This window comes from Alosa sapidissima, chromosome 5, assembly GCF_018492685.1.
Source record: "Alosa sapidissima isolate fAloSap1 chromosome 5, fAloSap1.pri, whole genome shotgun sequence".
In the NCBI taxonomy this organism is placed as follows: domain Eukaryota; kingdom Metazoa; phylum Chordata; class Actinopteri; order Clupeiformes; family Clupeidae; genus Alosa; species Alosa sapidissima.
In genome coordinates this window covers 24,305,258-24,331,418 of record NC_055961.1, presented here as the reverse complement: position 1 = coordinate 24,331,418, position 26,161 = coordinate 24,305,258, and the positions used below count along the sequence as shown (strand labels likewise).

The 26,161-nt window shown below is 41.7% G+C and overlaps 1 protein-coding gene across 1 annotated transcript in view; it reads left to right on the top strand.

Moving 5' to 3' along the window:
• il13ra2 (interleukin 13 receptor, alpha 2) overlaps positions 1-26,161 on the top strand; it is a 61,117-nt gene that overhangs the window by 21,191 nt on the left and 13,765 nt on the right. Inside the window, exons 2-9 of the mRNA XM_042091960.1 lie at positions 12,028-12,143; positions 12,745-12,830; positions 13,110-13,270; positions 21,633-21,786; positions 23,031-23,151; positions 24,477-24,661; positions 24,993-25,150; positions 25,438-25,576. Coding sequence (XP_041947894.1) covers positions 12,767-12,830; positions 13,110-13,270; positions 21,633-21,786; positions 23,031-23,151; positions 24,477-24,661; positions 24,993-25,150; positions 25,438-25,576 — 982 coding nt within the window. The 5' untranslated portion in view covers positions 12,028-12,143; positions 12,745-12,766. The remainder of the gene's footprint in view (positions 1-12,027; positions 12,144-12,744; positions 12,831-13,109; positions 13,271-21,632; positions 21,787-23,030; positions 23,152-24,476; positions 24,662-24,992; positions 25,151-25,437; positions 25,577-26,161) is intronic.

Sequence of the window (26,161 nt, the reverse complement as noted above, 5' to 3'; positions counted from 1 at the left end):
AAAGTTGTCAGGGGGCAAGTGGTGGGTCAGCAGACAGGCCAGAATCCGGGCAGAGTTGTCATAGGCAGGTGATGGGGCTGTACGGGCCAGGAATCCAGATAGGGGGACAGTAATCCAGGCACACGGATGGTTGATGACTGGTGATGATATACCTCACAAGTGAGGTACAGTAAGGGGGAAGAAAGAGAAATGTAGAATGGGTTAGTATTACTTGAAATCAATGTGGTTAATGTCTATAAGTGATCAGTGGTGCTATATATAAATCATAGTGAGAATGGGCAAGAGAGGGACAGTTGAGAGAAAGAGAGAAGGGGAGAGAGGAGAGGAGAGGAGAGGGGAGGGGGGGGGGGGGGTTGTACGGCATGGCACATGAGAAGTCCATGACAGCACTATAGCAGCATAACTAAGGCATGGTGAGGGGTAGTTGACACCAGCGCAGGTATGGTCAGGAACCACCATCTCACGCGCAACTGGGGTGCCAGTCACACGAGGACTCAGCAGGGTCCTCAAGATGGGTGAAGTTCCACACCGCACCATACCTAACTATGGGAGGCAGTAAAGAGGTATGTTTTAAGTCTAGACTTAAAAATAGGGAGGGTGCTAATTTAAAAAAAATAGGGAGGGTGCAATTCTGCTAATCGAATTGAGGAAGGGAGATTATTCCAGAGGAGGGGTGCGCGATAGCTGAAAGCTCTGCCACCTACTGTAGTTTTTGAGATTCTTGGAATTACAAGAAGGCCAGTATTCTGTGATTGTAGCGGTCTGGGCGGGTTATATGGGACTAGGAGATCTTTAATATATTCTGGTGCCTGGCCATTAATGGCTTTGTACGTTAGAAGTAATATCAAGAAGTAAAGTCCATGCGACTTTTAACAGGCAGCCAATGTAAAGATGCCAGGATAGGGGAAATATGTTCATATTTTTTAGTTCTAGTGAGTGTGCGAGCAGCTGCATTTTGTATAAGCTGTAAGCTCTTTAGACGGGTGTTATTGCAGCCAGCATATAGAGCATTGCAATCTGTTTTGCAAACAGTTTTGGTAATCTGTTTTATGTGATTACTTAGTGATAGGTCTTGGTCAATTGTAACTCCTAGATTTTTAACACTTGTGGATGAGGATAGTTGAAGATCAGTAAATGTAGCCTGTGATGAGGATAGGATATCCCTCGTCTTTTTAGGACCTACAACCATGACTTCTGTTTTATCGGAGTTCAAAAGCAGGAAATTATTTGTCATCCATGTCTTTATATCTCTTATACATGTGTCAAGTTTGGCTAACGGAGTTAATTCGCCAGGTTTTATGGAAAGGTATAGTTGTGTATCGTCTGCATAAGAATGAAATTTGTACATTGTCCAGTTTGCAGATGACACTGGTGATTTGTCTCACCTGCAACAACGATGAGACGGCCTACAGGGAGGAGGTCCAGCACCTCGTATCGTAGTGATGACAACCTGGCTCTCAACACCAAGAAGACCAAAGAGCTCATTGTGGACTTCAGGAAGTCCAAAGCTGGCACACACACACCCATTCTCATCAACGGGACTGAGGTGGAGCGTGTCACCTGCTTCAAGTTTCTGGGTGTCCACATCTCTGAGGACCTCTCTTGGACCCTCAACACCTCTACCCTGATCAAAAAGGCTCATCAGCGTCTCTTCTTTCTGAGGAGACTAAAGAAGGTCCATCTGTCTCCTCAGATCCTGGTGAACTTCTACCGCTGCACCATCGAGAGCATCCTCACCAACTGTGTCAGTTTGGTATGGCAACTGCTCTGCCCATGACCGGAAAGCACTGCAGAGGGTGGTGAAAACTGCCCAACGCATCACCGGTTCCTCACTCCCCTCCATCAAGGCCATCCAGGGCAAGCGATGCTTGCGTATGGCGCACAGCATCATTAAAGACTGTTCTCACACCAACCACAGACTGTTCACCCCACTCCCCTCTGGGAGGCGTTACAGGTCTCTCCGCACCCGAACCAGCAGGTTCATAGGAAACTTTTTTCCTGCGGCTGTCACCCTACTAAACTCTAGCTCTGCATCCCGGTGACATCCAACGAACTAAGTCCCAATCACCCCCCGCCCCGCCCCGACCTGATGCCTCCTTGCCTGTGCCTGTTGAGGTGTCCACGACCATGGCAGCGTTGACCGGGACAACAAGGCGGAAATCCCCCACAACTGCACTACCCTATCCCATCCATAGTGTCTATTTATTTACAAATGTAAATAAATACATAGCTAGCGACGCGGTCATACAGTATAAGGGATTGGCAACGTTTTTTTTTGTTGGTTTTTTTTCCCGTCATCTACTTCCTGAATTTTTGGTCAACGATACCCGGAACACCGGGGTACATGAAATTTGGTGGACATGTAGCCCCACTAGAGCCACTCCCCCCCTGCGCTGGGCCCCCCGAAACCCCAAAAATGCCGTTTTTCCTAAATAACTACCTGAACCGTGGCACCGAGGATGAATAACTTTTTATGGTATGTTGGTCTCAAGCCCACATTGGAGGCCCACATCAACCTAGCCCATAATCACTCATTTGTGATTTGCACCCCCCCCGGTAAAAAATGAAAATGCAATATCATTCTGCTTTAAACGCCCCTCTCTTCATTTAAGATGTTTAGAACTGCACCAAATGTATGTGTATGATTAACCTGACATTATCTGAGGGTATGCCACATTTTGTAGAATTTCATCCATGGGGGGGTCTAAAAAAATTAAGTTATGTGTACATTTAGTGACTGTACACTCATTGGCCTGTAGATGGTGGTGCACACATACACACGCACACACACACACACACACACACACACACAGTTACGCACATACTATCGGTATCGGCAATTAGAACGGCCGATACATAATTACAAATTCAGTAAGATTAAAGGAAAACCAAATATTCGTTTCGCCAATAGTCGTTTGTCCACCAGATGGCGCATCGTTGCAGTGAGACGTAATTTTGTTGGAAGTTAATCTAAAGTGGGTTGGAAAGACAATAGACGCTTCCTACAAGGACAACACTGTAGTTTACCGCAGAGAACGTCTAATAAGGGTAGGATGATTTCCACATGAAATGTAATTCCCATTTTTTCCTGAAGCCGAAATAAATCTGAGAATGTTTATCGGACATGCTTGGTTTTTACTGTAGGTAGCAGACATCCCAAGTCTCCCGGAAGTTCCGGGAGTCTCCCGCATATTGATAGCGTCTCCCTGACGCCCGCAAATTAGATAAAATCTCCCGGAATCTAGAGCGAGCAATCTAGAGCGAGCAATCAAGAGCGCGCACGCGAGAGGGAGACCTAAAATCGCGTGTGCTTCTGAGTGTAGCGCGCACACGACAGGGGAGAGAGTGAGGGGTGGTGCGTGTGTGTCTGAGTGCATCCAAGACATAGAGCAAAAGCAAAGTGAGTTAGCCACAACACGTTCGCTAACGTGATGGTTTCAAAGTCTCAAAAAGCATCTGAGTCAACGTTCATTCCCAAAACACCCACTAGACTACTTCAGTCCTCTATTTTCAAAGGTGATTCAAGTAAGAGCATGGCTCAAAGTAAAGTAACTAGGACTGAAACATAAATTCGTCAAAGTGAATAATTTGTGTCAACTCGCCGCAATGTAACGCACCCATGATGATCTACATCTCCATAAACCAAATGTTTAGAGCGCACGTTGAGAGATGTATCCAGGGCAGGGCTGTAGGCCTACCTACACATATTTGTTGCACGTGCTACAAAAATCATTCTTTTCAATCATTCAGATCTGATGTGTTTTATTTTTTAAAGTGTATACTTTTTTTGAGCAGTGTATAGTAAGAGTTAAGGTTTGCTCAGAAAGAGAAGAAGGTAGAATAAGAATGTATTGATGATGTAGGTAGTTACTTCAATTAACCAAAATATAGAATAATTGGCTTATTTTCTTACACATAGTGGCCATATTGGAATCTTACCAGATTATACTTGATGCCTCGTATATTATTAAGGTTGTCGTGATAAAATGACTGTTCAAACTTTTGAAATTGTTTTTGAATGTTATTTCTATCATAAATAACAATAGAGATGGTCTATATTTTCACATTTGGTATCCGCCATATTGGATTTCAAAATGGCCAACATCAAGTTTGTTTAGAAATTATGTCAATAGCTTCCTTGACCCTAAAAATTGAGTGTTAGAACTTAAAAGACTTTTTTATCTTGTTTAATTTTGAAGTTGTATCAACAATTCTATTAAGAATGGTAGCCATATTTGAATTCAAGATGGCGGCCACAAGGGGGCGCTATGTGTTGGGGTCCATTTCAATTTTTGATCACTAGGGGTAGTATAACTGTGCCAAGTTTCATGCTTTCTGCAAAAACTGAACGATTCCGGTGCTTAGCCGCTGTACTATTACTGCTAATACACTGCACATACTTAATTTATACTACTCTAAACCACCTTCTGAAAACAACTGTATAATACTGTCTACACTGCACTGTAACTTTTGTCCTGTCTATGCACCAACTACTTTGTACAGTATATCACATTGCACTTTTTCTGCTTTTTTGCACTTCTGGTTAGTCATAAACGGCATTTCTTTGTCTCTGTACTCTTCACAATGACAATAAAGTTGAATCTAATCTAATCTAATCTAATATACAATATAAAATCAACAAAATAGCAAAAATATATAAAAGGCCTAAAAATATATATAAGAATCAGACTCCATGTTTACACAAGGAATTTGACCTACAGTAGGTAGGTGCTCTATACATTCAACAAATAGACATGTAGTAGACAAAGTAATATAGACACATACTGTACAATAGAGACAACAATATACATATAGGTACATACCAACATAATATACAAAAAAATACAACTATACAAATAAGACATAATATCAATACAAGTACACATAGGTGGGACCAAGGGGGCAGGCGAATTCCCGGAAGTTGAACCACCCATGGAGCCGTGGTTATCAACTCTCTGCTAACCCCGAACGCCCATTCATTTGGGATTTTTTTGAAATCCTATAACTTCATATAACATATATCCTGTGCCGACATTGTAGTTTCTGTATTATCTATATGAACAATAGAAGGCAAATCAGGGCTCAACTACCTCGTACGTAACGTTGGGTTCCCGTAAGAAGAATAGTTAGCATGTCCGGTTGTAGGGAAGCTAACTTTTGACGCAATTATGCCTGCGTCTTTCTGTCGCACAGTAGGGAAACAACCGTATTGTTTGGATAAGAAGCTAAGTCCTGCCAGCACGGAAACTCATGAACAAAGCTATGCAGCCTACAATACTGTACCATTGTATGTTAAGGTAAAGCATTAGAGCCTACATACTGTAGAGGCAAGTAAACCTAATAAAAAAACGGCACTAACGTTAATCATTTCAGAGGTTTTGGATGGATTGACAGTAGGTCGGAAAAGTGGAAAGAAGATCGGCTATAACTTTCTTTTGTTTTGTTTTACCATGATTGTGTTTGAAGATGATCATGTCTGGTAGTTTCAACATTAACACGACTTGAAATCGCTTGTGAGAATGATATTAACTAGATGTACCGCATAGCGGTACAAAATATGACCGCCGCTCAGTCCTGTACATCCGTTCCGCGAAAATAAATAAATCCGTTCCGCGAAACTTTTGTGTATGCTTGTTTGGCATGCCTGAGTGTGTGTGTGCGGCTGCACAGAAAGTACCCTACTGGTGCTGAAAAGGTGAATAGATTGTAGAATAGCCAAAGAAGATGTAGAATTGTTATAAAACCTTTAAAATCTCTAAACAATCACAAGTAGGGCAGTTCATCACAGTTCATCCATTGCAACTGGATCGATGAAAGGTCACTTACACCTGTAGGCTACATTGTATTTGGGAAAAGCAAAAGGTATCAGCATAATGTTATTTATTTATTTATTTTTTATGTATTTTTAAACAAAAACATCTCTGTCAGTTCCATGCCGTTTTCAACAGCTATCAAAAACAAAGGTCATTTTTGGATGGATGGATTTTTTGTGAATGTTTCTTCTTCTACATAAGATTTTAGTCATCTTTAGTTCATGTAATACTTTATTGTCAATGCACAAATTAAGTAACAGTAGTCTGAAACGTTATTGTTAATGCACAAATTAAGTAACAGTAGCCTAGTCTGAAACGAAATGCTGTTTTACATCTAACCAGTGGTGCAAATAACTGACATGTCCAAATGGGCCTTGATGAAATGCGTCGCTAGACTGTTCATACACATTTTAACGGGCCAAAGTTGAAGAGCTTTTGTCCGTTATTGTTAGTGCAAATATAGGCTGATTCATGTTCCCTTGCATTGTTTAACTGAGGTCCATGGCTAGTCTGGCTTTCATCAGACCAAGCTCAATCTTTTAAGAAATCAAAAAATAAATAGCGGGCAGATCAAGCTGGGTTCACCCAGCCTAGTCCATAGGCACCCGATATTGTTTAATTTTCCGATTGAGATATACACGCTCTGGCTATTCTAAATGCAAAAATGCATCAGGGAGTTATGACAAAACGGTAACTAACAAACTAGATCCTAATAGAAAGCTGTTAGCTTCCCTAAGCTACAGGTAGGATTATAAGGTAGGCCTATTTACAACATAAATTGTCAATAGGCTATGCTGGCGACACAAATAAAATCTCCTTTGGAAACCAATGGCTTACGCCTTACAGTATCAAGCGGACTTAAACTGTCATATCGTGGCGAAAAGTTGTAATAACATTCACGCAGCTCCATGAGTCAAGGAAAGCGCGAATGAAGTAGCCACTTCTAAATGGGACCCACTACACAGTAGCTTAAGGTGTTTTGCTAAAGCAGCCATAATGAAATGAAGGTGTCATTGTTTGGATACTTCACACACACGTGCTTTTTAATTTCACAGACTACAACTACCAAGCTGTAATCAAAGCACATAGATTCCCCTCTCACACCCTGCACGCACTTAAAACAAAATAAACAGGCGTCTCAGTCTCACGCATGTATAGGCAAAACTGTATCAGACCGGTGTAACGTTGGTAAATCTTCCATTCCACAGAATGATTTTTGTAGCACGTGCAACAAATGACAGTCGAAAGATACAATTACAGTGCTGCTATCAATTTGCTTGGTATAACCGCATTTATAGTTTTCTACAAATGCAATCAATCAAATTGGCCTCCATCACTCAACCAACGCTAACGGTAACATTAACCCTAGGTCCTTATTGATAGTACAAGATTAACGTAGGCCTACCTGCAGTAAAAACCAAGCATGTCCGATAAACATCCTCACATTTATTTCGGCTTCAAGAAGAAATGGGAATTACATTTCATGTGAACATCGTCTTATTAGACGTTCTCTGCGGTAAACTACAGTCCTTGTAAGCGTCCATTGTTTTTCCAACCCACTTTTAACTTCCAACAAAATTCACTTCAAACAACATCTAGTGGACAAACGACTACTTATCGCCAATACTGGAAATGCAGCCATGATGATGATGAATATTTATTATTATTACAGTGCATGAAAATGCACTGTTCTGTTATCCGAAGTCTTCTTCTTCTTCTTCTTCTTCTTCTTCTTAAATTTCTGCGTCTAATTCAGCTTCAACCGTTTAACGCAGAAACTTCGTTCAAACTTTGTAACATAGGTCTTGAAAAGGAGACTTGAGGAATGTATTTTTCACTTTTGTAAACTTTATACTTTTTGAGATATTAATAAAAAACAAGCTTATTTTTCCCCATAGACTTTGTATGGGGACTATGACATCATAATGGGCTAATTAACTTGATTTGCACCTGTATCAACTTCCAGCTGCTCAACTAGGTCCCATCAAAAAGCTAGTTAAACTGATTGCACCTGTATCAACTGCTTTCTGCTCAATTAGGCCAACTCTCTTTGTGTATCTCCATTCTACAAGGATATAAGGCACATTCCATCCAACTTTCTATCCATTCATCCTCTTCAAACCATTCACTCATCTACCCATTAAACTATCCCATCAACATCCATTAAACAATCTGCCTATCAACATCCATTCAACTTTCTGTCTATCAACATCCATTATACTATCTACATTTAACTTTTAAACTATATATTTTGTCTCAGGCTTTAAACATACAATCTGGCTCTACAGATCCTGTTCAACTATTTCCTCTGCCCACAACTGTTTCAAAATAAATGTCCTCACTACAATAATTCACTAATAAATAATTTAACTATTTAAACTACTCAACTATGTAACTGTTCAGCCATTTCAACTGTCAGTTGTTATCAACTATGACTTCTGCCAACTGTTATCAAATAAAAGTTTGTTTTGCATTTTATGTTAATATACAGTATGTTTATATTTTCATGCACTGGTAATTTCCTCGAAATTACATTTTCTAGTTTTTTTTTTTTTTTAATTCTACTGAATTTGTAATTATGTATCGGCCATTCTAATACCGATAGTATGTGGGTGCCTGTGTGTGTGTGCATGTGTATATGTGTGCACCGCCATCTACAGGCCAATGAGTGTACAGTCACTAAATGTACAACAAACTTGGCATACCCCCAGATAATGCCAGGTCAATCATACACATAAAATTTGGTGCAGTTCTGAAAATCTTAACTGAAGATTAAAAGCAGAATAATATTGCATTTTCATTTTTTACTGGGGGGGTGCAAATCACAAATGAGTGATTATGGGCCAGGTTGATGTGGGCCCTTGAAACCAACATACCATAAAAGATTCTTCATCCTCAGTGCCACGGTTCAGGTAGTTATTTAGGAAAAAATGCTTTTTTTGTGGTTCGGGGGGCCCAGCACGGGGCGGGGAGTGGCCCCCGGGGACGAAACGAAATTTTTCCGTAAAAGTCTAGTGGGGTACATACCCACCAAATTTCATGTGGTTCGGTGTCCCGGGTATCGTTGACCAAAAATTCAGGAAGTAGATGACGGGGGAAAAAAAAGTCGCGTAAAAGTAGCGGCGGTCATAATACATAAATAAATGTTTAACTTTGATGACTTTGAAGGTGAAGGAAGTGTGAGAAGAATTTCTGTGTGAACCATCTATCATACGTGTTACAAGATTCAGTTCGATGTCACAAAGTTAAGTGTGAGTCTGCGCAGTACGATGTCAAGCCAACTGAAATAACGTTCAATTTGCGTTAGTGCCCTCCCATTGAAAACAACGGAGTCTGTTCGTCCATTTCTTTTACTGTCTATGAGTGGGACGTAGTGCAAAGTAATAGTGCAAATGTAGTGTGCAAGATGCATATTGGAATTATAAAGTATGTAATGTGTAGGTGAATGGCCAAAGTGGGGATGACCCCAGTTATCTGCAGTTCAGGAGAGTGACGGCAGTGGGAAAAGAGCTGTTCTGTCTGGTTGTTTTTGTGTGCAGGGATCTGTAGTGCCTTAGCCTGGCGAGCCAGACCCACATTAAAATGTATGGTCTGGGCACTCACCGTTCGCAGTGCTCAGTCCGAGGGGCGGGATAATCGGTTGTCTTTCAAATTCCCTCTGCACGCAATAGGACACAATAGGATATTTGTTTTCAAGTAGCAGGGAATTCAAGCCAAACCGTTGCAACACTGCCATCAATCATTATGTTAAGCCCACCAAACGACTCTATACACGATTTCAATGTCCTGATTTAAGTTTCGATTTCTGGAGCTCACAAGCCAACAGAGAGTTGCTAGACTAGCCCTGGCTGCCGCTAGGGGCGTGTCTAGATTTCTAGGCTAGTAGCGCCTGCCAGAGGGGAGGAAGTTAAAGAGTGTGTGTGCAGGATATGTGGAGTCTTTGGTGATCTGCCCGCTTAGGTCCCAGTACAAGTCCTGGAGGGAGGATGTTTTGTTCCTCCTCTCCTGCAGCTCGGTGACTGTTGAGCAGGGTGACAGCAACATGTCATCGACTGGAGGAGAGGGAGATGACATGTTGCCTACATGCACCTGCACTCACCTATTATTTGAACTCATAGGCAAAGTGAAACTAACTTAACCGTGGTCTCATAGGCAACTACAAAACAGTTCTACACAGTTAATTACTTTCACTATTGACTGACAAGGGGTTACCATCGAAAACATAGCCTGAAAAAAACAACCCCAATAATGTTCGAATGACTGAATAAAAATCCTAAGGATATTTATCCTGTAGAAGGGTAGCTGCTTACATCTCGTGACGACGTTACATCATGCGCCAGACCAAACCTTATGTTGTTAATTACCACACTCCTGGGTGCAAGGTTTAATAAAAGTGAAACGCATGACGAAAAAATCCTCACTTTATTGAGTGTAAGATGAGCCTTGCGTCGTGCTTTGCTCCACCTCGCACGATTGGGTCCTATGACAAGTTCACATAACCTCATTATTAAGCTGTCGGTTTGCTTACATGCGTTGTTACATGGGCCACCCAGTCTTATGCTGATTGAGGCCAAAAGTCATCATTGTTATAGCACATAGGCATAGACCCATTAACTAATAGAAAAAGGCTTAGATTTAGGGTTAAGTTCAGTTTGTAAAAATAATCAGTGTACAGTTTCAGATTTATTTCCAATTTCATCTCCCATTTGTGAAATAACTACTGTGACCATTGGCATAACATAATGAATGATGAAAGGATTATCACAAATAAAAAAATGTTTAAGTGTAGGGAAACTCAAAATAGCCAAAATAAATATTTAGAATGCTTTGGCCCTAACTGACCATAGATGCTATGCTAGCCCTTTTACAGTGCAACTACACTGGACTTTTCTTGGGCAGATTTAAACTAAACAGCACATGTTTATTATGCAGAATTATTAATATAAGACTAGGTCTGCTGTTGAGATTCATGTGATCTAAAATATCCAAATGCTGTAGCAGCTCTCTTTCCATTAACTCTCACTCATGGCTGTGAAATCTGGGTTCTTTCTACCTTCCTGTTTTCTTTGCCAGTGCTTCTGTTCAGGTAAAAGGACCTGACTTGCAATGTCCTCAGTGTGACCCAGGTGAGCCTTGAACTTATTTCCCCTGAATATGACGAAAGGCTTTCCTGGAGTACTTTCTTTTTATTTATCTCAGATTTGACACAACAGCCACGAAATCACTTCCTCTGATGTCACTTTTTTTTTTTTTTTTAAACATGGGGGGTGGGGGAGGGGATGTGTTATATCAAGAAAAGAAATAACTCTTGATAGCATTTTTATCAATTATTTTATTTACCTTTGTCACTTTTGTAGTATTTTGATAATAAAACATTGTATTTTGTTAACATAATCACTAACTGACTAACCACTCGATGAGTTGCACAGTTTTGAAAACTAACGTTAAGGGTTGTTTTAGGACGTGTTTGAGCATGCTTGTAGGCAGCCACTCTGACTAGTCAAAGGCGATTCAAAACGAGTCAGAAAAGTCGAGACAGGACCAATCGTCAAAATTTCGGTGTCCACCACTCATCCAAAACAAACCAGAAAAGGGACTCAAAATGCTAAATACCAGAATTTTCCTTTAATGAAGGGCACCTGTTTGCCTACAGTATTTAATGAGGATGAAAACTAGGAGATTTGTGCTATTCATTTTGATTGACCATGAATAATTATCACTGGAGGGACACACATTCACACAGACACATGAAGTAGATATTGTGTTCAACCCAGCATGCATCACATCAAGTCAGATCTGCATGAAGATAAACACGCCTATTAACAGTTTCCTAGAAATGTAGTCATCCTGTGGCTGGAAGGGCCGCAGCTTCGTCTGCATACCCAAGTTCTAATGTTGAAGTATGACATATCTGTTTGTTGTTACACAGAATTTCTTTGTCAGATGAAACAGATTGATATATTAGCATCAAAAGACAATTGGAATTTCATCATGTTTCATGTCTTTTTGTAATGACTGTTCTGCTAACATGCCTTAAAGGGGTCACATCACCTCATTGAGGGAGGTTATAAATAGGCACATTGTATCTGAGCCCCAGGTTTTTGCCATTTGAGAGTCTCTACCAACACTCAAGCCAGAACTCAACTGAACCCAGCTCGCTCCAGCTCTAGCTATTGGCACCGTCTCGCACTCGTCTTTTTTTTTTTTTTGACAGTAGAGGGAGCTGCATGTCTCATAAGGGTGAGACTCTGTCTCCAGCCCATTCAAGACGCAAGCACAGCCAGGGGTCTGTAGTCACCCAGACTGAATACCCAGCTGCCCACTGTAAAGGTAAGCCCATCTCTTCTCTGCCATTTAAAAAAATAAAAAAGTAATTTACTTGTTCCTTCCTTATCTAAATGATCTTGATGTTACTCTGCAGTAATAGGCTGTTGTTGTTATGACCATTTTCTGTAAAGTATGATCTGCCAAGGTAATTGGAATGTAAGTGATTTGTCTCAATTGATCCTAAACTGAAGTGTTACATAGGCTCTTGTATTGTTGTTTTTTTTCCCATCTAAGCTGTGAGACAAGTTTGCTTGAGTTTTCATTTTCCGATTTGAAAAAAAAAAAAAAACATCTCTTGAAATCTGTAATAGTTAAAATATTATGATTATATGACTTGCCTACATAACTAATGTCAATGGGCTGAATACATCTCTTTTAACCACTTGATACATGTTCAGCATGATGTGATATGCAAAATGAGCATTGCTCAAACAACTAAAATGCTGATCGAATGGGTTTGGCAGACGTGAATTGGCGGTGGTTGCATATTTCTGTCCGATTTCCATGCTCTGAGGCAGATTATCTATTTATTTTTTTATTGAGTGTGATGGTACAGTATGTCCTCATGGTACTGAGCGTGATCTCTTTGTGTTGGGCTCCGCAGGGGCACAATTGCACTCTCAGTCATGAAGGTATCCTCAGTCGTCCTGGTGGTGATTACGACATACACCTGGATGTGTCACGCAAAAGGTAAATGCCAAACACTAATTGCTCACACCAACACACACACACACACACACACACACACACACAGGAAAAGCTTCTCACATACAGGGAGTGTGTACGATTTCAGAGGTTGGAGAGTGTGTGTGATTTGAGAGGTTGGATGGTGAGGAGTGCCCAGGAGGGGGTTTGGTTCAGAAGGATTTATTTTCACCTGTAGCACACCCAACCTAAAAAAAACAACTTTGGTGGGTGTGAGTGTGTGTATTTGTATAATGTGTGTTAATATCCCTCTCTGTCCCTTAGTAACTTCAGTGGAGCCTCCTGACAACGTCACTGTGTCTGACCTGGGACTGCTTGGTCAGCTGATGATCCTGTGGTCCCCGCCGGCCAGTCTGCAGAATGTGACCGATTGTGCAGTGCGCTACCAGCTGGAGTACTTTAACACCTATAGAAATCAGTGGAGGGTAAGAGACACAATGATGGTGTGCTTTCCATCCCTCAAGCCCTCAAGATTTATGATAGAGAGATGACATTTAAATGCAGATGACTTACTGTGGTGGTTTCCCAGGGGTTGCAATTATGGACAATGATACTGTAGAATGATGACATTGATAGACAGATGATTCACAATGATGATTATCAGAGGAACACACACACACACACAGAAACACAAATTTGAAGTTTAAATCTGTTCACACACATGCATGTTGCCAAACAAGAAAAACAGCTTCTTGGCCCAAATCTACTGTACATCGCTTCCCACTGTATTAGCAGCACTTGAAGCAATCGGCTTGGCTCGAGTCGACCCGATGGGACACGATGCAATGCGGTCTAGCCCGTTGATACCGTCTGATATAGTCACAGATTCCTGACTTGCGCTCCATAGAATCCATGTCTCACTGCCATATACAGTAGCCCAGACAAGCTACATTTTTATTCTGGTTGTGGTGGCTAGATTACGGTTTAAGAAGTTGTGGGTCTTGAGCCAGACAAAGCTGTGATATTTATGCTCTTCTAGAGGGACAGGTGGGCTGGTTCGGGATACGCAGTACCGTCAGCGTTTTGCAAGTCAAAGATATAACTTGTTTGCTTTTGGCCATGAGCCTCTGAGGGTTGAACAAGTTACTTCAGTGGCTGAAATCTACCATCATCAGTGCTGAGTCTGTCACAACAAAGAGTTATGGCTGAGGTATGATTAAAGAACATGGGGGCTCATACAACATCATATTGTTACTCTCCCATACATACCTTCACAGGGTTGGACACTAAGCCACTTGCACCAACTTTTTTTGGGGGCCAAGCAGCGAAGCTGCGAAGGCACCCATTGTGTCAAGTCAAGTCAAGTCAAGTTTATTTATATAGCACATTTCATACACAGAGGTCATTCAATGTGCTTTACATAAACAAAACCAAACGATAATAACAAATAAAAGCATAGAAGGGCAATATAGTCAAAGAATAGTTAAAAGGTAAAGATCATAATAAAAGGAAAACATAAAACACAAGGTAAAATAATTTAAAAATAAAGAATAATTAGTAAGCAAAAACAAAGGCAAAAGTAGTAAAAAAAGTAATAAAAGACAAAGTAGAATAATTATCGAGGCAGATTCAGAATTTGTAACTCGGCACAGTTAGCAGAAAGCGTCTGAGAACAGTTTGGTCTTAAGTCTAGATTTAAAACTGGCTACAGTTGGGGCCTTTTTAATGTCATCCGAAAGTTGGTTCCACAGCTGAGCCGCATAGCAGCTAAAAGCTGCTTCACCATGTTTAGTTCTAACTGTAGGTTTTACTAGCAGGTTTTTCACCTGGGACCTGAGAGGACGAGAAGGTGTGTACTGCTGAAGCATGTCTGACAAGTATTTAGGTCCTGCTCCATTTACTGATTTATAAACAAGCAATAGTGCTTTAAAGTCAATTCTGTGACTTACTGGAAGCCAGTGCAAGGACTTAAGAATTGGAGTAATGTGGTCAGTTCTTTTAGTTTTTGTTAGAGTCCTAGCTGCTGCATTTTGTATCACCTGAAGCTGTTTAATAGTCTTTTTAGGAAGGCCTGTGAACAGTCCATTGCAGTAATCAACCCTGCTGGAGATAAATGCATGAATGAGTTTTTCTAAGTCATGTTTTGACATCAGCCCTCTGAGTTTGACAATATTTTTGAGGTGGTAAAAAGCTGATTTAGTTATCGCTTTCATGTGGCTGTTGAAATTTAGATCACTGTCAATTAATACACCAAGGTTTTTAACAGTATCCTTTGCCTTCAACCCTTTTGTGTCAAGGAGAGTGGCAACCCTAAGTCTTTCCTCATTTTTACCAAATATAATTACTTCAGTTTTTTCTTTGTTCAGCTGAAGAAAATTTTGAGACATCCAGGTGTTGATTTGTTCTATACACTGACACATAGATTCAAGAGGACCATAGTTGTTTGGTGATAGAGCTAAGTAAATTTGTGTGTCATCTGCATAGCTATGATATGAAATCAAATTATTTTGAATGATTTGTCCAAGTGGGAGCATATAGAGGTTGAATAATAGTGGCCCCAAGATCGACCCCTGGGGAACACCACAGGTCAAGGACGTTGGTGTTGAGGTACAGTTTCCGATGGCAACAAAGAAGCTCCTTTCTTGTAGATATGATTTTAGCCAGCTGATAACTATGCCTGTAAATCCAACCCAGTGTTCTAGTCTGTGTAGTAAAATATTGTGATCAACAGTGTCAAATGCTGCACTAAGGTCCAGTAGCACTAGGACTGATGTTTTACCTGAATCTGTGTTGAGGCGTATGTCATTGGAAACTTTAATGAGAGCTGTTTCAGTGCTGTGATTTGCCCGAAAACCAGACTGAAAGTAATCAAAATACCCATTTGATGTTAGGAAGGTGGTTAATTGATTAAAGACTACTTTTTCAATAATTTTGCCAATAAAAGGTAGATTGGATATGGGCCTGTAATTGTTTAGCATGGAGGCATCCAGGTTATTCTTCTTGAGAAGTGGCTTTACAACAGCTGTTTTCAGTGACTTAGGAAAAGTGCCAGACAGCAATGATACATTTACAATTTGAAGGACATCCGCCGCTATGAGGTGAAAAACAGTTTTGAAGAAATTGGTAGGCAGAGTGTCTAAGACACATGTGGAAGGGCTGAGATTCTGTACCGTTTTTTCAAGTGTTTCGTAGTCTATCAAGCTGAACTCTGACATCAAGTTTAGTTTCCCTCTGTTTGTTGCTGGAAGTTCAGGTTGTTGAATTTGTAATTGAGCAGATATGTTGAGTCTGATTTTGTCAATTTTACCTTTAAAAAAAGATGAAAACTCATTGCATTTATTAGTTGAGAGAAGTTCAGGCGCTAATTGTGAGGGGGGATTTGTTAACTTATCAACAGTTGAAAATAGAATACGAGTGTTATTTGAACTTCTATTGATAATGTTAGAAAAGAAAGACTGTCTTGCTTTGCATATTTCAGAGTTATATGTGCGGAGCATCTCTTTATGGATTTCATAGTGGATCTGAAGTTTGTATTTACGCCATTTTCTTTCAGTCTTCCTACACTCTCTTTTTAGAAGTTTAACTGCTGGATTTTGCCTCCATGGTGCTTTCTGTTTGTCCTTAACTTTCTTGAATTGTAATGGAGCAATGTCATCCATAATGTTTGCCATTTTTGCATTAAAGTGATCAAATAAGTCTTCAGAGTCTGACAGTTGACTTGACTTTAGTGAAAGTGCTTGCTCAAAGAGAGCACTTGTCTGATCATTTATGATTCTCCTTTTTACCATCATAGCTGTGTTTTGAGTGTGTGGGGACATAGACACATCAAAGAACACGCAAAAATGATCAGATAAGGCCAGGTCTTTAACAGCTGTAGAGACATCGAGACCCTTTGTGATAACAAGGTCGAGGGTATGGCCGAGAGAGTGTGTTGGCCCCTGTACATGCTGTGTTAGGGAGAAAGTATCGATTAGTGCAATGAATTCCTTGGCATAATTGTTTTCAGGATTATCCACATGCAAGTTTAGATCCCCTGATATAATAAGACAGTCATACTCTATGCAAACAACTGATAGCAGTTCACCTAGCTCTTCAAGAAAAACTTTAGCTGAATGTTTTGGAGGCCTGTAAATTGTCAGTAATAAAATCTGAGTAGAAGACTTAATGCATGCACACAGATATTCAAATGAAGTAAAGTCACCGAATGACGACTGATTGCACTGAAAAGACGTCTTGAAAATTGTGGCTATCCCCCCACCTCTTTTATTTGCTCTGGTAGCACTCAAAAAACTGAAGTTTGGGGGAGCTGATTCGATGAGAGTAGCAGCACTGTTTGCTTGATCTAACCATGTCTCAGTTAAAAGTAAAAAATCAAGGTTGTGTGTGCAAATTAGATCATGAATTAAGAATGATTTGTTTGAAAGAGATCTGATATTTAGGAGTGCTAGTTTTGTTAGTTTAAGTGTTGGGGAAATATGATCCATGGGGGAAATCTGAGGTTGATGTGGTACGGGTAGGAGATTGGACTGGTTTACCCTATAAGCTCGATGCATTTGTGTTCTATTTCTTGTCAATACAGGAATAGAGAATGTCATGGGCTTACTGGGTCCCGGCATGTTCTCAAAACTACTGTCAGTACCATTTATATTGCAGGGACCCTGAGAATATCATGCAATACAGTCATCATATAATTGTCCCCTGCTGCTGCCATCTGTATTTTCCACTGCACATTCCATGCTATATGCCGGCTGAGAAAATGAACTAAGAGGTTGCTGCTGCTTAAGAGATCCTTCTAAACGGGGAGGGGGAGGGCGAGGGGGTGGAGGTGCCCTTCGCTTCTTTGGTGCTAATGATCTTGGGCTAGTAAAACTCTGCATGGCTACTGGTAGCAGTCTCTCCATTCTTGCAGGGAACATCATGTGCTTGGGTGGGGATGGTGATGGGTATTCAGGGGATCCTGTGGAGTTTGAGTGGGTGGTGGGATGAAGGGGTGGGGATGGGGATGGGAGATTAGGGGGGTTTGTGTGGCCTGGGGAGTTTGATTGGGTGGGGACGTGATTGGGTGTGGGTGGTGATGGGAAATCAAGGAGGTTGGGGTTGAAAATTGATCCAGAGTCTCCATCTGCCTGCTGAGGTTCTGGGAAGTTTGTTGCAGATGCTCCGCTTTCAGCATGTATTCCAGTAGTGTATTCCATGTTGTTGTGTCTTTGTGGTGACAAGGAGACGACGGAGGTGGGGAGGGGTATTGGTACTGGTGTTACAACATGACCCTTCCTTTCTGATATCCTCTCAGCAGCTTTGATAGGTGCTATCTCCTCATGCTCATCACATCCATTTGTTTGCTGAGATTCCAGGGAGTTTGACGCCAGTGATTGACTTTGAGTCATTTTAGCAGCACCCATCTTATCTTGTCCAGTGGACATGGCTTGGCATTGTTGAGCTGGTTGTTTATGTTTCTCCAAGGTCTGCATTTCAGTGGAGGCTAGCGGGTGGTTATCAGAGGGCCCCACAGCAGGGGAGGTTGGGCATATCTCTGTTTCAGCCTGTGCAGAGTGTTTTGGTTTAGCTGAGTTGTTGATGTCATCCGCTTGTTCTGTCTGTATGGCCACTGAGCGCTTATCAGAGGCTCGGCTCAAGGTTGGCAGAAAAAATGTTGGGTGCAGGAGAGAGAGGTGATAGTATTCGGTTAAGATCTTGGCCCCAGTCCAACTCAGCTCTGTGCTATTTGGTCTGAAGTATTCCCTGCGATTCCAAAAAAGGTTAAAATTGTCAATAAAATTCATCCCAACTGAAAAGCATGTTTTTGCGAGCCAGGTGTTTAAACTGAATAGTCTGGAAAATACAAAGCTTCCCTCTGCTGGGAGTGGGCCACTGATGAAAATTTGTATTCCAAGCTCATATAGGGCAGAGAAAAGTTCCTTGAAATCTTCTTTGACATACAGCTGTTCTCTGTAGATGTCATTTGCTCCAACATGCACAATGATGCGCTTGATAGTTGCATATTTTGACACCAGTTCTGCAAGCTTGTTTTTTGTGTCAGACACTGAAGCATTTGGGAAACAACATACAATCATCCTTTTCCCCATTGTGTTTCTACGTTTTCTTCCCTATTATTATTATTCCGCCATTGAAGTCAATGGCAGCCCATAGAACCGTCTGGTGAAAAGTTGTGAAATTTGGCACACTGATTAGGGACAGTCCCATGATTCATGTCACAAAGTTTCATGTCGGCACCTCCCGTGCTCTAGCGCCACCAACAGGCCAAAGTTGGACTTGCGTTCACGCATGTAACTTCTGACCTGTTAACCCGATTGTCAAAAATGAGGTATCATTGGAATCCTTGGACCAAGCCGAGTTCAACGTGCCCTATGACGTCATTTTCCGCCATGATGGATTTTCCGCCATTTTGGATTTCATCAAAATCACTTAAAACGTATCAGAGGTCACAAATTTTGTCCGAACGACACCAAACTTCACAGATATCATCTACAGACCATGCCTCATTAATGCATTGTGTTTTGTCTTCGGAACTAAAACCGTTCGCGCGTAACAGCCAATCGAAATTTGCAGCAAAGCCGCCAAACAGGAAGTGAGCTCATATCTCAGCAACCCATTCATCTATCATAACCAAACTTAGTCCATGGACTCGGGACCCAATCAGGGGGACGCTCAAGAAAGCTGGTGACCTTTGACCTCTAGGGGGCGCTGTAATTAAGAAACATGCCTTTTGGCCTGTAGCAGCAGTTGTGCTTAGAATTAAAATGCACTAGTGGTGTCTGCTACTACTGTTTAAGGTCCTTAGGCCGACCCAAGCCAACTTGTGATGTCATCGTAATTGATTCGGCCGCCATATTGGATTTAATCAAAAACACGTACAAGTTTTCGCAGGTCACAAATTTCAGCGGATCCTCACCAAAATTGGCAGAGACCATCTTCAGACCATGCCTTATCAGTGCATTGCTTTCTGGAACAATTGACAGAAGCATTCGGCTGTAACAGCCAATCGAAATTTGCGGTCAAGCCGCCAAACAGGAAGTGAGGTCATATCTCAGCAACCCTTGCATGTATCAAAGCCAAACTAGGTGCATGGACTCAGGACCCAATCAGGGGGGCACTCAATAAATCTGGTGACCTTTGACCTCTAGGGGGTGCTGTAATTAAGAAACATGCCTTTTGGCCTGTAGCTGCTGTTGTGTTTGGAATTAAAATGTACTAGTGGTGTCTGGTAATACTGTTGGAGGTCCTTAGACCGACCCAGGCCAACTTGTGATGTCATCGTAATTGATTCGGCCGCCATGTTAGATTTAATCAAAAACATCAAAAAGTTATCACAGGTCGCAAATTTCATCTGATCTTCACCAACATTGGCACAGACCATCTTCAGACCATAACCTATCAATATATTGCTCTCTGGAACAATTGACAAAAGCATTCGCCCGTAACAGCCAATTGAAATTGGTGGCGAAGCCGCCAAACAGGAAGTGAGCTCATATCTCAGCAACCCTGCCATGTATCATAACCAAACTTACTACATATTTTCATGACCCCATTAGGAGGACGCTCAAACAATTTGGTGACCTTTGACCTGTAGGGGGTGCTGCGATTAGCAATATTGCATTTTGATCTGTAGTTGCTTGTGTTTTATCAATCTTTTATTTTTTGATGTGAAACTGATGACAACATGTTCCCTCCAGTTAATTCTAATGCGTGCGTGCAAGGGCAGGGCAGGACGGGGTGGGACGGGCAGGGGTGATTAGGTGGGGGGGGTGCTGGCTGGCGGAGGCGGTGGCAATACTCAGCCCTGTTTCAGCCCTGTTGATCCCGGGTGTCTGCTGAGTTCTATCTTGTCACCGTGGCTACTCCGGCCTATTCTGCTTGGCCCCCTCATTGCTGCTTGCAGCTATATTTATTATTGTTTTTTTTTTATATATATTTTCCAACATTTAATACCCAGAGGGTATACATACAAGCCGAAGCACAAAGAAAAGAAACACAGACAAAAAACAGACACAGACCATGTATCTGTGTGCGCAGTGTATGTGCATGTATGGAATGCATCATGTGCACATTATCTGACCCATTCCATGCTTTCAGAGCACCTTATCACCTTATGTACCAGGCCAGAGCTCTTGTCATTACTCGCGTGGGGGCGAATGCTGTCCACGGCCCAGGGGTATTGGGTTGGGGACCGACCATATGGCAGTATGATTAGCTCAGCTGCAAATAAGGCACACACCAAATAACGCTAATGTCTATCAACAGGCAACATCCAGTTGCTTAAAACATTTCACATTCATGGTACCCTGGAAATCCAGAGTTCTTGCGAGAGCACAATGGAATTGTCTCTGCGAGACACTCTGGCAATGAACAATGATGCACGTTACTTTTTCCCCTTGCATTCCGGGGAACCAGCTAAACTGATAAAGACAGCGCTGCAACGTTGGAGGACAGTACACATTGGTCGTAGTGTTATCCAATTGCGTCAAAGTCCGAAATCATTCAGAGTAAACATGGTCTAGTGTTATCCAATTGTGTGCAGTGAGATTTTTAAATGCATGCTTATTGCCGCCCCTCGAGTTGGGCCATTACATTGTTCGTGGCCAGACCCTTAATCTTTTTAGATTACCAGGGTCTGGATTTTCCAGGCTACATTCATGGCAGGGTAACCAGGCGAATTAGGGCCACCTCAACCAAATCAGTCCCAAAATATTTAATTTGAGCATTTAATATGGTAAATCTAATCAAACATTTTTAATTATAAAGCAAAGAAAAGAGATTCAATTATAAACAGATACATTTTCTAATTGTCAAAATGGAGAATGAGAAACAATTTTCTCTCTTTCCCAGGGTGTCAGAACTTTCCGGACGAGCTTGCGAGCCCAGTTTGACCTTGAGCGGGACGTGCAGGTAAAGCTGCGCACCATGCTGAGGGGGAAGTGCACAGGTGGCGTGGAGCGCTCCAGCAGCACCTTGGAGCTGGTCTGGCCTCCACACCTGGCTGGTATGTAGATGAATAACAAGCAAGACGATGATGAGCTATGCACAGACGCATTTGATAGACATCCGTGGCACCCAATAAACGGATCTGGGCATTTTTTTCAAATACGAGAAAATGAACGTTTGGTTCCCAGACCACATCTCATTGAGAAGTGGTGGCACTAGCCAGGCTAGTAAATAATCTTGTGGGCAAAATGTTCTCATTCCTGCATCTGACATGGATTTTGGGGTAAGGCAACACATTACGTAACCGGATGTCTGTAGTTCAGGTGAATAGCTGTTTGGTGAACACGTCATTATGAGTAGATAGGTTGTGCAAATCTTTATCAAGGTATGTTTTTCTTGATCATGGTAAGATCTGACAAACAGCCCCTGTTCCCATCCTTCAGGCTATTCACCATGTAGTTTTGAGCCCCAGGACGGACACCCAGTAGCAATGTAAGAACAGCTTTTACTCCATGACACGGCAAATGCGTGTGTGTGTGTGTGAGAGAGAGAGAGAGAGAGAGAGAGAGAGAGACAGACTGAGCAATTGTGTCATCTCACGGTCTTCGGTTGGTGTGTGAGCCTTCATGTGATTGTGGCGCTTTTCTCCACCCATGACCCACTTTAAAGTTTCATGGGCCGCCTCATAATCAGAATAATAGATGGGTGGGTTAACATGCTGCACAATGACGGGTTGTAAGACACACAACACCCAAATACAAGGATGCAAGGAGGTTTATTTGTCAAATATGCATGCACACACACACAAAGACAAACAAGCATTTGTGTGTGTGTTTGTGTGTCTGCTTGTGGGGTATGAGGATGTCTGTGTATCCTTGCAATGTCATGACAAACAGTTGACGGTCAAGTAGGTTCCTGTTTTCAACATGCTGCAGTTCCAGAGAAACCAAGGACGCACACACACACACACATGCAGAGAGAGGGTGAGAGAGTGTGAGGAAGAGAGCTCCTGAAATCCTTCCAGAAGTCCAGAATTTCCCAATTGAGACGTGTTCACATTATGTAAACACTTTCTCCCTCATTCCTCCTTTCAAACCTGCACATACTGCAAAAACAAGCCTACAGGTCGAATGTTATTGTTTTTTTTTTTTATTACAAACATTATCTCTAAAACAGCTCTGTGATAAGATATTTTCCTTTCCTTCACCTCTTCCTCTTCCTAGTAGTAGGTAGTAAAAGACTAATGATTGCTCTTTATAATACAATAATGTCTAGACATGTCCCCTGTCTATGTGTTTGCAGGTGCGGTGGGCAGTAGGGTGCAGGACTTCAGCTGTGTGTTTCACATGAAGGAGTACATGGAATGCACCTGGGACAGGGGACCTGACGAGCCCCCGCACTCCAAGCACTTCCTCTACTACTGGTTAGCTCCCAGCCCTGACAATGCCATGCCTCTCACATACATCCACACAGTTAGCTGCTGCTGCAGCAAATGTTCAAACATCAGGATATTACTACTACCACTGCTAGAACTGCTAACTACTACTTGGACTTCTGATCATTACTATAGGCTGCTGTTATTTCTACATCTCCTACAACCAGTATATTATTACTAAAACTACTTCTACTAATCAGGTTCACCGACTGCTACTAGGACTCCTGAGAACTATAGGGCAACTGACTGCTAGTGCTAAGGATACTTTTACTAGTATGAGGGCTACAACTAGTTGTAGCTGTATATTGCTGTACAAGATCTGAAGAACATCAAGACCACTTGTTCAGTATTAGTAAATGTGAGTGTACTACCTCAGGATATTGTTACCACTACTGCTTAAAGATAGACAGATAGAGATACTTTATTTTTCCAGAAGGAAATTAAGGATACACTATACTTATACACTCACACACACATACATTCCACAATGTTATACACAGAGAGAGAGAGAGAGAGACAAAACAACCCACACACATACATTCCACAATGTTATAGAGCGAGAGAGAGAGAGAGAGAGAGAGAGAGAAAAACAACACACACTCACACATTCCACAATGTTACTACAAAGGAAGTAGAGGCCAAGTTCAAGCCTGCTGTTAAGACCCTAAATATATATCTTTTGGAAACCGGCTACTGACTTGGCCGAGTAGCAAAGGCCATTCCGTTATTTCTCAGAAGAACAAAAGATGTGACCTCATCACATCGAACATAAACCACATGTTTCCTGAGCTGTCACAATAGCCTGATAGAGGGTACTCTAGGGCAGATGTTGATTGCTAATCACCTGTTCCTAAAATACATAGTATATCCTGCCTTTCTTGTTGGTGGTTGGTGAGGTGATTGCAAGTCTGAAATTATCACATGCTGTCACAATCATGTTTACATATGAACTCCAAAACTGTTTCACAAAAATGAAATTCTTAGATCATGTTTGCTTTTCTGTGTTCTTGTATCTGTATAATGTCAGTGAATGAGTTTATCCACTGTAGGTGTCTTTATTTGATGAAAGACTCACAAGATGAGTCTTGTTGTGCCTGTATATGATGGTGGTCAGGCTACTGTCCATATAATCTGAGTAGTTGAGTTGGATCAGTTTACCTTGTAATGAACCTATACCAATAAGACTGACAATGGCTAATACACTCGTATTGGTGTGAAGTCTAAAAGACATAAAAAAAACATTTTAGTTTGTGTTGAAACCAACTTAACTCAAATGTATTTCAAACTTCAGTGACTGCAATCTGTTCTAACAGGCACAGTGGCTTGGAGTCCGTGGCAGAGTGCCCAGAGTATATTCCGCAAAGCGGCGACCGAAAGGGTTGTCTGTTCCCTCGAGACACAGTCAAAGAGTTCACTGACTTCAATGTGTGTGTGAATGGATCATCACCCGTGGGACCTATCAGACCAGCCTATTTCAACATGCAAGTCCAAAATTATGGTAACCTCTCCTCACACTTTCTCTGGTGCATTGTAAAGACTAGGCTCATTTTATCTAAATAAACAACACAACTAAATTTGTCTTTTTCTTTGCAGTTTTTGCCAATGCCACCACACTCTGATGTGCTGGCATTGCCAAAATTGTGAGTTTTTATGGCTCTCAACCACACAACCCATTTGTGCCATAGCTCACTTGTATGTCACTGGATAGTAGTGACTCGACTGCTGAAGAAATGCATGCCAATGTACAGTAAACAATGACCTCATAAAGAGATCAGTGTTAGTGGACTTGAGCTGACCCCTTGGTGCTGTCTTTGTCCATCTGTGTGCAGTGAAGCCGGGGTTGGTGGAGTCCGTGACCCTGGAGGCCGTTGAGGAGGGCGAGGAGCTGGTGCTGGAGTGGAGGCCTACAGAGGGACACATCCCACCCCACTGTCTGGAGTATGAGGTCATGTCAGAGCACACCAACCAGGATGGGACGATATGGACGGTGAGCTTGTCGTCCAAACACAACGCAACTTGCATGGATTGTACTGTGAGTTTTGTGCTCATGTGATGCCAACAGACTACATGAGTAAATCAAATCAGACTGTGTCTGTGGCGGACTGTTACTGAGAGATAAAAATATTGCCCTATTGGTGATGCATATTTTGCACTAAATTTATGTTCCCATCTACAGTATAGCCTATTCAATGAATGAATTAATTTAGTTGACGTCATGTTTTATACCCATTAATAGTTCCTCTATAAACTTGTGTTGGTTTGTGTGTCCATTAGATGGTGAATGTAACTGAGGATACCTCCCTGGTCTTGCCGGCAAAACAGCAGAGCTGTGCTCGGATGCGGTCCCACGTGCACAAATACTGCTCCGACAGCAGCTTCTGGAGTGACTGGACTCAGTGGCATTGTCTGCCGGGTAATACTGTACAAACACACGCATGCACACACACGTACTGTACGTCAACTGATGTAACCTTTAACGATAGCAGTTCATGCCCTCAACCACACACACACACACACACACGCGCACACAGGATGTTAAAGATGAACTGAACTGAAACTAGATGTACCGCATAGCGGTACAAAATATGACCGCCGCTCAGTCCTGTACATCCGTTCCACGAAAATAAATCACACTTCAATTTGTCTCCATATTTTACTCCATCCCCCACTCTTGAAACTTTTGTGTATGCTTGTTTGGCATGTCTGAGTGTGTGTGTGCGGCTGCACAGAAAGTAGCCTACTGGTGCTGAAAAGGTGAATAGATTGTAGAATAGCCAAAGAAGATGTAGCATTGTTATAAAACCTTTAAAATCTCTAAACAATCACAAGTAGGGCAGTTCATCACAGTTCATCCATTGCAACTGGATTGATGAAAGGTCACTTACACCTGTAGGCTACATTGTATTTGGGAAAAGCAAAAGGTATCAGCATAATGTTATTTATTTATTTATTTATTTTTTATGTATTTATAAACAAAAACATCTCTGTCAGTTTCATG